Source organism: Physella acuta, unplaced genomic scaffold, assembly GCF_028476545.2.
Source record: "Physella acuta isolate Inbredline_101_S28 unplaced genomic scaffold, ASM2847654v3 ptg001294l, whole genome shotgun sequence".
In the NCBI taxonomy this organism is placed as follows: domain Eukaryota; kingdom Metazoa; phylum Mollusca; class Gastropoda; family Physidae; genus Physella; species Physella acuta.
The window spans coordinates 168055-180644 of record NW_026732809.1 but is presented as its reverse complement, the minus strand read 5'-3'; the positions used below and the strand labels follow the sequence as shown (position 1 = coordinate 180644).

Below are 12590 nucleotides of genomic sequence, written 5' to 3'. Positions count from 1 at the left end.
TCATTTTAGGGGGGGGGGGTTGGCTTTTTGTGACGGAGGTGAGGGGAGGAAGTAAAAATCGTCAAAAAAAAGCGACGTCATTTATGGATGACCACAAACAATATTGCGTTTATTGTTTTTTGTTGTATTAGTATATTTATGTTTTATGTTTCATTTTGTGGTTTTGTTTTAGCGGCCTATATGTGTTTTTGTTCTTTTTTCTTCACAGTACCCTTTGAATATATTTTACACCGTATCGAAGCAATGACATACAGCGAGTGTATATATATATATATATATATATATATATATATATATATATATATATATATATATATATATATAATAGCGCATTTTCCTCAACTCCTCGCCCCCACTAATCATAGAACCTGTATGCGCCTCTGTATGTAGGCTATATAGTATAGCCTAGAATGTGGGCCTAAATATTTGGGCTTATAGATTGGGGCCTAAGCTTTTCCTCATTATAAAAACCTACCTACACACAATGTAGAATAAAATTATAAAAATAGCGATGGTTACATCGCTATTTTTATAATTTTATTCTACAATTATCGTATTCTAGATCTACTTTTAAAAAAATTTAATACAAAGAGAGATTGTTAACCATTGACAAATTATTTCAACAATACACCAAGTGATGTAGATCTTCACGCGTTATCCGATAGGCCTAAGTTACACACGTAGTTCCAGATACATTTGGTAGGCCTTGAACTAGAACCATAGGCATAGCTGACATTTCCATTCACCCCCCCCCCCCCCACACTCCCCCTTCACATACACACACCTTCCTATCCTGCCTGCAGTAATCCTTTCTGAAAAGTGAGGGGAAAAAATATTATCTTGGTCATCATTTTGGCCTCAAAATGGCGTCGTTCTCACTGCAGCTGAAGTCAGAACTTAAACTTGAAATAATGCAAATAAACTAGCCTTTTAATGATTTGCACAACTTAAATGGCTTGATATTTATTAAACAAATACAAATGCAAGCCGTATTCTGTTCTAGGTTTATTAGTTTTATTATATGCGTAGGAAATGTACGGTAGATCTAATGTTCATATTCCAAGGCCAAGGCAAATAAAATGGAGTAGCAGGTTTTAATCACTATTTCAGTTTTTTCTTGGTTTGACAGACACTGAGTCCTATTGGGTGGCTCAAGTCAAAATGAAAGCGATTTTATTTGCACACTTTTTAGAGCTTCGATAATCATTTTTTTTTAAAACCTAGATTTAGATCTAGGCAGCTTTTAGTCTAAATTTCTAGTCTAGAATCTAGATCAAGTCTGGTTTTAGTTTCCAATCATCATGGATAGAGCAGGCAGTTGTACCAAAAGTCTTGACAAAGAAAGAAAGTTAGATTTAGAAACTAGAAGCCTAAGTGTACAACTGAATAGTCTAGTTAAAGTAACCCAGTAATTATTAGAAATCTAGATATAGCCATAGCACAGGAATGATTTTTAAGAAGAGATAATAAAGCCATGAATTCAGGCAAGCAGCATCACTAACTGGCTGAATTTGAGGGGTGAAATAATTCATAAATTTAACAATAATAATGGTAAGACTAAAATTCTATAAACATGGAAAGATTGGACACATCAGGATATGTTAGACTAATAAATAACTTACTAATGACCAAATGATTAGGTGTTTGAAAAAATTAGGGGGCATATCTAATATTGGCTATTGGAAATATCAAAACATAAAATCATAACTGTTAACTACTGTCACTGTCAGATGTGTCCAAACTTTGATAACAACTCTACTTTCCTTTATTATGTAATAAGGGGGTCGTCCATAAATGACGCCACACTCGTAGGGGGAAGGGGGGGGTCCGTGACAGTGTGTGATGAGGGGAGGGGGGTTCAGATGGTGCGACGTCACACTTTTGCAGTTTAAAAAAGCAATGTTAGAAAACTAATTTTTAGACCTTATTTCACGTTTTAGAAAACCGTTTTAATAAATTGTAATAGGAATTGATTAAAATACTCTATTTTGAGAGAGTTCAGAAAAGTTTTTGGAAAAATTCTACTGAAGTTGTGAGGGGGGTTGTAGGCTGAAGTGTAACGTCATTTTGGGGGGGGGGGTCTAGCTTTTTGTGACAATGTGTGACGGAGGGGAGGGGGGGGAGGTAAAAATTGTCAAAAAAGCGTGGCGTCATTTATGGATGACCCCTAATTCTGCAATTCATAATAGGCTGTGTAGGCCTATTTAATTGTCTACTACTCATCTAGAGTATTTTGTTTTCTTAAAATATCCTGATGGTGGAACGTATGTGGGATGTATGTAATATCATTCATTAAAGCATTCCTACTAGTAGTTGGGCATGTTAGTAGTTTTCTGAAAATGTAATCCAGAAACAAACAAAAATTGTACTTAGCCTATAGATCTAGTTAATCTAAGAAATTTTAGAGCTAGGGTTTAAGATCTTTTGCAGCTGGGGTTAGGGCTAGTATGACAGTAATTGCTTGATTGGGTTTAATGCAAATAAAATTATCAAGCTGCTTTAGCTGTGCAGCATTTGTTTCCTGCTTAAGGATCATTCATAAGGGACTTTATAAGGGAGGGGTAGTCTGGAATTCAGTGACGAGGGAGAAGGGGGTCGGAAAGTGTGACATCACACTTTTGCTTGTATTGTAAAAAATGAAGTTTAGCCATTATATAAACTGTTTTTGTAAATTGTAGAGAACTTAATATACTCTGTTGACCCAGCTCAAGTAAATATTTTAGATATAAATTGATGTTATTTAAAAAATAAAACTGCAATATTTGGGCGGGAAGGGGGGGGGGGTGTTGAAAACTGAGGTGCGACGACATTTTAGGGATGTGTATGACTTTTTGTGACTGGGGAGATTAAGTAAGAATAAAAAAAAACATGACATCATTTATGGATGACACCTTATAGTATATTTTCATTGAAAAACTAGATTATCTAAGTTATAGGCTTTCAGAATAGATGCCTAAGCATTTTTTGTACATCCTTACAGATTTTATTCCAAGTTTAAAGCTGCCGAGGTAGCAGGCACAATCACTTTCAAGATGGGGAGACACTGCTCAGCCAATGGGTGCAATAATGGGGATAAAAATGCCAGTTCCAGGGAAACAAAAATTAGCTTTCATTCCTTTCCTTTAAAAGATGAAACTCTACTAAAACAGTGGCTTGTCAAGATGAACAGGGAAGGTATAAAACCCACCCAGTACATGCACCTGTGCTCGGAACATTTTGTGGAGGAGGATTTTGTCTACCAGCCTTTTACAGGTTCAGTTTAACCTTTTTAACACAAACAAAACTCAAATTATTTAAATTATAATTTTGATAGCACTTCCTTTCTCTTCTACTTTTTATTACTTAACCATAATGTTTAGACAACATACAACAATTTTAAAATTTCAGTTTGGTGTGTATTTTACAATCCTACAATGAAGTAAAAACATTTTTTTTGAGAACATCTCACAGTTGTTTGGGGAATCATATGTGAATGAAACACTCATTTGTTTTAGAAATATTAATGATTGTTCTACTTTACAGGTCAACGACAGCTAAAGAAAGGTGCAGTTCCGTCAATATTTTCTATTAAAAAGTCTCACAAAAAGCAAGCACCCTCTGTTGTAACACAGTAAGTTATCTGCTTGCAAGTTTTAAACCAAACTTATTTCTTGTTTTTTTCCCCTTTAACATTGCACTTACAACTAAGTCACAGTATAGTTTTTTCTTCAAATTTTCTTTGATCAACTGGAATGGGGTATCTGTAATAGCAAGCTACACCATATTTTTTGGCTGTTACTATAGGCCTATATCTGTGGACAAAATATTCATGTATTTTGTAATATGACATGAAATAGGTCTACTTTGCTGTGTCACTCTTCATTTAAAAAGATGAAATTTACGACTTTTTTGTGTTAATTCCAATCTTGACAGTTGAAACAAACTCTTTTTTGCACCAGGTGGCAATAGTCCTTTATAAATTTATTAGCTATTAATACCATATATCTGATTAACTTCAATTAAATATTGATTACAAAAATGATTAAACCTTCACATTGAAGTGAAACTAAATAAAATGGTTCATGGTTCTGTATGGTTGTGCAGCCAGCATTACTCAGTCACTTTATGCAGCTTATGGTTTGTATCTATAGACCTTCATAGTTTGGTGGAATTAACACTTTAGCTCATTAATCAAGTAAAATAAGCTAAGCTTCACTGAAGTAATTAAAACAGCTGTGAAAAAGGGTGTGAAACTGTTCATCAGTGCATTACACAGAATATATTTTTTATTCTTCTAGTGGAAGTCAGAAAGCTGGTGTTTTCAACTTTTTAAATAAACTTTGTGTGCATTATTTTTCATGTGAAAATTTAACTCTAAATTTAAATTATTTTTCAGATTAAATAAATTAGAAGATATTGAATGTAAGAATAGCTTGGATTCTACTGACAGCACATCTGATATATACCAAGATGAAGAACAGTTTAATTTAGAAGTAAGCAGCTTCAAAGACTTCAGCTCTCCCCTAGATATATTAGATAGCCTTGATATGCCCCTGAAGCCCTGGGATGAACTCCTGCTGTCACCAGATTCTAAAACTGGACCTGACGAGTCAGAAAGTTTGGACAACTGGAGTGAGTACCCATTGCTAGGCACAGATTTTATTAGTTCTAAAAATAGTTTTGGATTTAAATACTTCACTTCAGAAATGGACGACAACGGTATTACTGGTTTCAGTTCTGAGAGTATCAATTTCAAGGATGATAACCGACCTTTTGGTTTACTATCATTCAACAAAGATGAAGAAATCAATTATGAAGGTACAAAACAAGATTTTAATAGTTACAATGATGAAACAGCTTGCAAGGGGCCAGATATTCTCCTGGGGTCTTTAGAAAAACATTTTGTCAAAAATATTTCTGTTGAGGAGCCACAAACCTGCCTGAAGACATACAGTGAAGAAACTCTCCCTGTCGATGATAATTTGTCTTTACACTTTACTTACACCAGCCTTACTGAATCTCAAGAAATGCCCACAGTTCTTGTAATGCTACAAGACTCAGATCTTTTAGTTCCTGATTCTACACTGGATCAACCTACAGAGAGCAAAATGAATGATAAACTTCAAGGACGAAAACACAAAAAAAAACTCTTCAAAAATGATACCCATAACACAATTACACAGTTTGCAACAAAATCTAAATGGCTTAGGAAATTTATTAAGAGCAGGTATATAAACAAGAATACCCCACAGAGACCTTCCATCTCCACTAGGCACAAGTGTAAAGTATGTTATAGGGTTTTCAGAAAGAAACGCAGTCTTCAAATTCATCAACTTCTCCACAGTGAAAAACTAAGTCAACTTTTTAATTGTGATAACTGTTCAAAAAGTTTTACACACAAGATTGTATACCTTAGACATCAGATGTTTCATATAAAAGAAAAACTGTACAAGTGCAAGGTTTGTTTAAAATGCTTCTCCAATCAGCAAAGTTTAAAATTGTGTCAAAAAAGACATGAAGGTTTCAAACCTCACCAGTGTCTTGTTTGTTGTCAAATTTTTAAAAGCAGGCAAGTGTTAAACACACACCAGCTAAGCCATGCTGGTAAAAATGTACCTAAATACCAAATAAATTACTCGGCTTTAAAAAGTAGCAAACATTTGATAAAGGAAACCTCAAATATAGAAGACAAAGGTAAACCATTTAAATGTAAGTTCTGTACACAGACTTTCATAAAGCACAGTAGTTTGAAAGTGCATGTAAGGACTCATGTTGGTACAAAGCTAGTATCCTGTCCCACCTGCAATCAGTTGTTCTTTGATGAGCAGAAGTTGAGAAGGCACCAGAGGACTCACGCAAGTGAGAAACCTTATCGGTGCGGCGTTTGCGACAGGGATTTTGCTACCATCCAGTTCCTGCAGTTACATGAAAAACTGCATGCACTAAAGAATCTCAACAGATGTAGCTTCTGTGGCAAGGTCTTTCTTACTATCCAGCACCTTGAGCAACATGAGAAGACCCACTTGGGGAATCAAACTCATCATTGCCAGGTTTGCAATAAGGATTTTTCTCTTTTAAAATCTTTCAAAAAGCACCAAAAGTCCCACTTTAAAGAGAACTCTTATCAATGTTCAGTTTGTAAAAAAACGTATGCCGATATTACAGGCGTACACACATGTTCTAGAAATCATAAAGATGCTGATTTCTTCAAGTGTGAAATATGTAGTAAAGTCTTAAAAAGCAGGCAAACCTTAAAGATACACCAAAGAATCCATACAGGGGAGAGACCCTACAAATGTAATGACTGCACCAAATGTTTTAAATGTATTGGGCAATTACGGGAGCATGAAATTAGTCACTCCACTGACAGCCCATACAAATGTCACATTTGTAGCAAGTCCTTCTCCAAAAATTATAATTTAAAAAGGCATTTAGCAAGTCACCTAAAATTGAAAATGCATACAGCTATAAGTAAAGCTGATGCTGCTAGAACTTTAACTATAGTTGTGTAAGGAACTACAAAAAAAATGTTAAGATCCTTATTTTGTAGGCATTGAAAACTAATTGCGCATCATAAATTTTTTTCACTGAAAACTTTTTAAAATAAATTTAAATTGGTGTAACAGAATTAGTTGTATTTTCAATTATGGGATACAGTAGGTTTAATAAAGTTTTTCATAAAGGTTGTGAAAAGTAAAAACCTTAAGATTTGTAAATACTGTAATTTACTGTAAAAGTGTTGTTAATTGTTGACTTCACTTATTGTTATTTGTTGTTGACAAATGAATGAAGTGTCAAAGAAAATTGTTATATATATATCACTGTGTTAAACCAACATGAGTGTTTTCATGAAACTAAAGAAAACATGTCTCACTGAGTTACGAAAGATGCTGAATGTGGTATTTTAACAGGAACTTTGTGTGGATGAAGAGCTTTGCTGTCAAACTAAATTAGCATTATTCAATTTGTGTTCATCACTCTGAAACCAAAATAATTTTATTAATGAGTTTACCCTAATTCATGCAATTTTATTTGCCTGAAAATAAGAGTTAATAAAAAAATATTGGGTGGGTTATGTGGGGAGAGAACCCACTAAGAGTTGTCATAACATTGTTTTGACCTTAGTATTTGTCTCCTAGACTAATGATAAAGTAACAACAACAAAAATGTATATGTTGCTTATCCAATCAACTCCTTATGATGATTTGGCAGCAAAACATGTGTTGTCTAGTTACTAAGTGAATTTACATAATTAATAGTTTATTGTAATCATCAAACTAAGTTTTTTTTTTTCAAATGTCAATTTTCAGCTTTGTTTGTGGCATACATGCTATTATATGTTCTTAACCATAAAATATAAAAAAAAAGTTTAAAAAAGCCTTTACTTTATTTTCTCTAAAATACAAGTTAAGGATGTTAAGAGCAATATGGAATGTAATTATTTTATTACTATGTTAGGTCTACTTTTGCTTATGGATCTGTATCCTAGTAAGATTAAATTCAATTAATATTTTTAATGCATTCATTCTTTGGTCATTAAATTACTCTTTTAATTTTTCTTTTCCATTGATCTGTACGCTATGAGATGCTGTTCACTTTACTTTAATTTACCATATTATACAAAAACAAATATTTTAAACTGATACAAAAATGTGTACTATTGCTTGTAATAAAGTTTTTTAATTTTATATCAACCATAAAGTTGAGACACAGTAAACCTGATGTGTTCTGATGTTAAGTGACAAAGTAACAGTGCTCCCATGGTTTGTTTTAACGCTATGTTCAACTACCTTCTCCTTTTTTTGTAATAGTAAGGTATCTATAAAATTTCCATCAATTAAATTGAAATATTAGCTTAATAAATATTTAAAAAGAAGTTATATTTGTTCATTATTGCTTAAAATATATTGCTTTTAAAAAATGTTTAGCAGATAACTAAAAAATTAGTTAGATAAAATCTTCTTTTACATGGGTTCTGATTATACTATAAAATTAATTATCTGTATATTAATTAATGCTAATGTTTTAGTATAAAAAGTTGCTTAGTTAACCAACCTGAACCAGTTATATTTTTAGTGTGATGATATATAGTTCAAGCAGATACCTTACCCCCTAGATCCGTGTTTTTAAAAAAATCGTTTTATTAACTACGTCAGTTAATAATTCATTTTACAAAATTATAAAAAAAATAAGCTGTACTTTGTAAATACGTTTCTGGTTTCTTTTGTTTGCAACATGTTTTACATGTCCACTTTGGATTAAAAAATGTATTGTTTTTAAAACAATCTACTAATCCCAATAGATTGTTTCTTTAGAAAAGTTTATGTAAAGGACTTAACTGAAAAGTAGAGAATACTATTGTGTGGAAAACTAAAATAACCCAGACATTAATACAAATGTTTTGTTAAATGTGTAAGACAAGATATCTATTTTAGTCTTCATGTACTTTTTAAGATAAACTTTTGTAAAAAAAAAATATCTTTAGACAAAGGGGTTAATCATTTGGATTATTCTGCTTAGCTCATGTAGTATTTTGGTCAATAAATTATTTCACTCTTATATGTACACTACATTAAAGTAATTGCCTTGAGTTGTTTTATATCAAATAAAGGTTTCTTATTTGGTTGAATTAATCTAGGAATCTTTTTTCATGTTATTTACTTCCTGATAGAAGGTGACAATTTTATTTTCATTTTAGTAACAGTGAATTAACTATGTAGTAAAAAGAAATATGTATTGTTTTTAGTTCTTTGTTTACAAATCAATCATTTTTTTTCTTAATAATTTACTGAAACCACATAAGAAATAATGTAAACAAATTTGCAGGAAATTTTTGAATTGTCACCCCTTTTTTCCTACAATATTTTACCAGGTTTTGGCGTTTTTAGAATGTACAAGTTTCCATTTTTTTTTTAAAGCTAACAAACAAAAGCTTGTAGAAAAGACATTGATTTTTTAGCTGCCAATCCTATTTACATTATTGCTTTTAAATGACTCCAGTTATTTTTTAAGTTTTACATTTTTTCTCTATTTTTTTTGTTTGTTTTGATTTAATGAAAATTCAACAAATTTAATAAAACAGTGCATGCTATATGTTGTACTTTTAAAAATAATTATTGCATGAATTTGAAGTTGACAAATTTAGTTAACAATTTTTAATTAGACTAAAAACAAAACTTTAATGTTTCTGCATTGAACACAGTAAAGTCATTATTCAGCTATAACTTAAAATTGATTTGATTTTGATTTGATTTATATCTTTGGTATGGTTTGAAGAAAATAGCCTTATACAGTGTTTAAGTAATTTTTTTTAGAGTTTTACTCTTGTATTCTATTTAATTTACAGAAATGTCTATCTAAAGAGAACCTTGTGAACTAAGTGTAGTTTTTATGTAGTTTTCATTATTGTTCTTTATAATTGTAGTGTTAAAAACTCTCTGGTTAAGAACAATGTGTGTTCACTAATTATTAAATTAGCTCAGTATGTTATTGTTAAACATTGTAATATTTTACATTGTAAGAGTTATAATCTTTGAAAAGCTTAAATATTTTTGTAACTATTAAATTTACAATTCTTTATATAACAAGTTTGCATGACTAATCCATATTTTTAGAAAATGTTTTTATAGAAAATGAAAAACCTCAGATATTTTGGGACTTAGCCATGATTGAAGATAAGGACCATTACATTTGTTTTAGTGGCTTAATCTAATATATTATAACTAAATCACACCGTTTCAATTTATCAACTACTATAATTACTTTTGCTTAGACCAAGCATAATCAGCTTAAAAAGTTATTTTATGAAAAGATTCAGAGAGAACCTATTTGTATTTAAGTTCTATTTTTTACTTCTGTAAACTTTCAATTCTAGAGATTACTTCAGAACAGATCAGTGTAGCCTCGCTTCCTCCATTTTTTTTCTTAGCAATCAGTAGGCAACCATCTGAGTAAGGCTGAATCCTTGTGATTTTGTTTTAGGATACTTTTTATCCTGTTGAGCAATAAAACAAAATACTTTGGTCTTTTTCAAACTCCAGAACTAAACATTTTAGTTCTATTTATATTATAGTTTACTTTATTTGGATATTATAATTTACTGTATTACATTTACTTTTACACAGTTTAAAAATTTATTATAGAGAAAAATGTAAAAATTATTTCTCTTGGCATGTATTTTAAAAAATAGTTCGGTAAAAACATTTTCTCCTATCCTTGTAAGTTTTTTTCCTTCTAAACTTTAACTGCATGAATATCTCTGTAACTGTGTTAGATTCAAACTAGTGTTTTATTTTCTCAAAAAGCAGTAGCAGTGTAGTAGGTACCCCAACAGTTAGATTTCCTAACACTTGTGTATGACGTGTTCCAGAGAACTGAACATTGTCTAAGGTACCAAGCATAGCTACAAGATACTAAGCTGTAGTTGTTGTTTCTTTATCTTTCTTTAAAAATACATCTTAACACTTCTGATACACCAGTATAATGCATTTAAACTTAAAAATAATATGATTATAGAAATAGAATGTCACAAAGTTAACTAAAATTTTAAGACCTCATTGTATTTGTAAGCTTTTATTAATAAGTAGGTACACAATTGGAATTTTTTAACTCTTTAAATAATAAGGTGCTAGGATTTGAATTGAGAATTAATAAAGTTCGGCTTTAACAGGATGTTTATATATCAATTTTGTTTGACATTCAAAGCTTTATTTGACAGAAATAAAAGTTGTGTTGAGACTATGGAAGTTTTTCTTTAATTTTTCTATGGGTTGTTTGCTGTGGATCTGAGCTACTGAGTGGTAGACCACAAATTTGGGAAACTTTTATCAAGTCCATCTACACCACCCAAATTAATTGTTAGCTCTAGGTGTGATTTTTTTCCACCAGTTTATACATGAGGAGTCCACTTGCAAAACCTGCTAATTCACGTCAGAAAGATTTTGTGCTAATTGAATTTTGTCATTAATCTTAGAACAAAAAAAGTGTATTATTTGACACTTAAGTAAAAATGTTATAAAAGCAACTTTTTTTATAAAGCTGACAGCAAGATATGCTTGAGGACTTCTCGTATACTTTTTAGCATCGATATATATAATTCTCTTCATGGAGACCATAGTAAACACCCTGCAGCTTAACCACCACCCTCATCCCCACTTGAAAGGTGAGCTGTGGTTCACCCCGAATGTTTACAATCGTAGAGCCGGGTTAGTGACGGCCATTATGGGCAGATTATTTAGTATTTAACAATTTGAAACGAAGGGGAGGTAACAATTTCTGATAGATCTTTTCTTTGTAAACAGCTGCTTTCACTGGGCTGGAAGGGATAGTGTTGAATTCACAAATTATGAATTGCTGATAAGCAGAAAATACAACAACTAGATGGCAACATATACTACGTCGTGGTCAGCTTGTGTAAATTATTTTGCCAAAGTGGGCACATTCATAGCAGTCATCATATTTCAAATATAATTCACAAACATACTAGTTTTAAGTCTAGTACTATTGTTTGGGTCAGAACATAATACAAAACAAATAAAACAACATGGACAGCCCACAAAGGAAATTTGTTTCTTAGTCCGCAAGGATTATAGATGTGAGGTGGTCTTTCCTCTAGACCAGGGGTCTCCAAACTACGGCCCGCGAGGTCCTCTCATCCGGCCCGCTGAGATCTTTTTGTCCACGGAAAAAACGTTTGTTGGTGATGGCTGAGGAACTTTGCCCAGAAAAATCAAAGACATGCCCGGAAGAAACTGGCCCCCAACTGAAATTTGATAATTAATGCGGCCCTCGGACTAAAAAGTTTGGAGACCTTGCTCTAGACCCATTAGAACAAACTAAACTCCAGGAGTTGTTTTAAATGTTGAGGTTAGCCACTGAAGGCTCTCTTGATCATGTCTCAAATACAATTCAAGCCAAGAGATAATTTGGAAGTTGGTAGTTAAAACTGGCCTAATGGTAGGTTCTTAATTAAATAAATCTTCAAACAAACACCTTTTTATATAAAAAAATCTTTTATTATTTATTAGACATAATTGGTTTCAGTAAAGGGCAAGAAATTCAAAATAAAACAACATATTTACAGTTTGTGGTGTAATATGACATTATTTAAAATATATACATCTAGCCCTAGAGGTTTCAGTTACATGGTAACTCTTAGTGCCAATCAAAACTGGTAATTCACACACTTAGTATTTTTCTAAACAAAAACAAAACACTGATAGAATACATCATTATCACAAAAAACAAATTTTGCTGTTTTAAGGAATCTTTAAAATAAAAACCTTACCTAGTTTATTTAACTGTACTGAAATCACTTTACTTTAAAAAAAAAAATTAAATATAAAAATATCTACTCTGACTACTTACAATGAATTTTACAATTTAAAAGAATTAACTGGAGTAAATTATTTTATTCAATAAGCCTTAGTGTATATGAAAAAGTTCACTCCTTCTCCCAAGATTACTATTGTATATCTTTCAGGTTTTTTCTATTAAAACCAACAGTAGTTCTTAAAATTAATGAGCAGATTCTCAGGTAAATAATCTTATGCTTTCAGGAAACTAAATACCACTCTAAATGGGGGGGGGGGGGGGGGGGTGGTTATCATTAA

The 12590-nt window shown here is 31.8% G+C and overlaps 1 protein-coding gene across 1 annotated transcript; it reads left to right on the top strand.

Moving 5' to 3' along the window:
* The first annotated feature begins 1516 nt into the window (after window positions 1-1516).
* Window positions 1517-10719, top strand: LOC131958132 (zinc finger protein 816-like). The gene is made up of 4 exons (XM_059323010.1): window positions 1517-1551; window positions 2981-3252; window positions 3523-3610; window positions 4376-10719. The coding sequence occupies exons 2-4, from the start codon at window positions 3033-3035 to the stop codon at window positions 6489-6491; spliced, it is 2424 nt and encodes an 807-aa protein (XP_059178993.1). The 5' UTR covers window positions 1517-1551; window positions 2981-3032; the 3' UTR covers window positions 6492-10719.
* Window positions 10720-12590: the final 1871 nt, after the last annotated feature.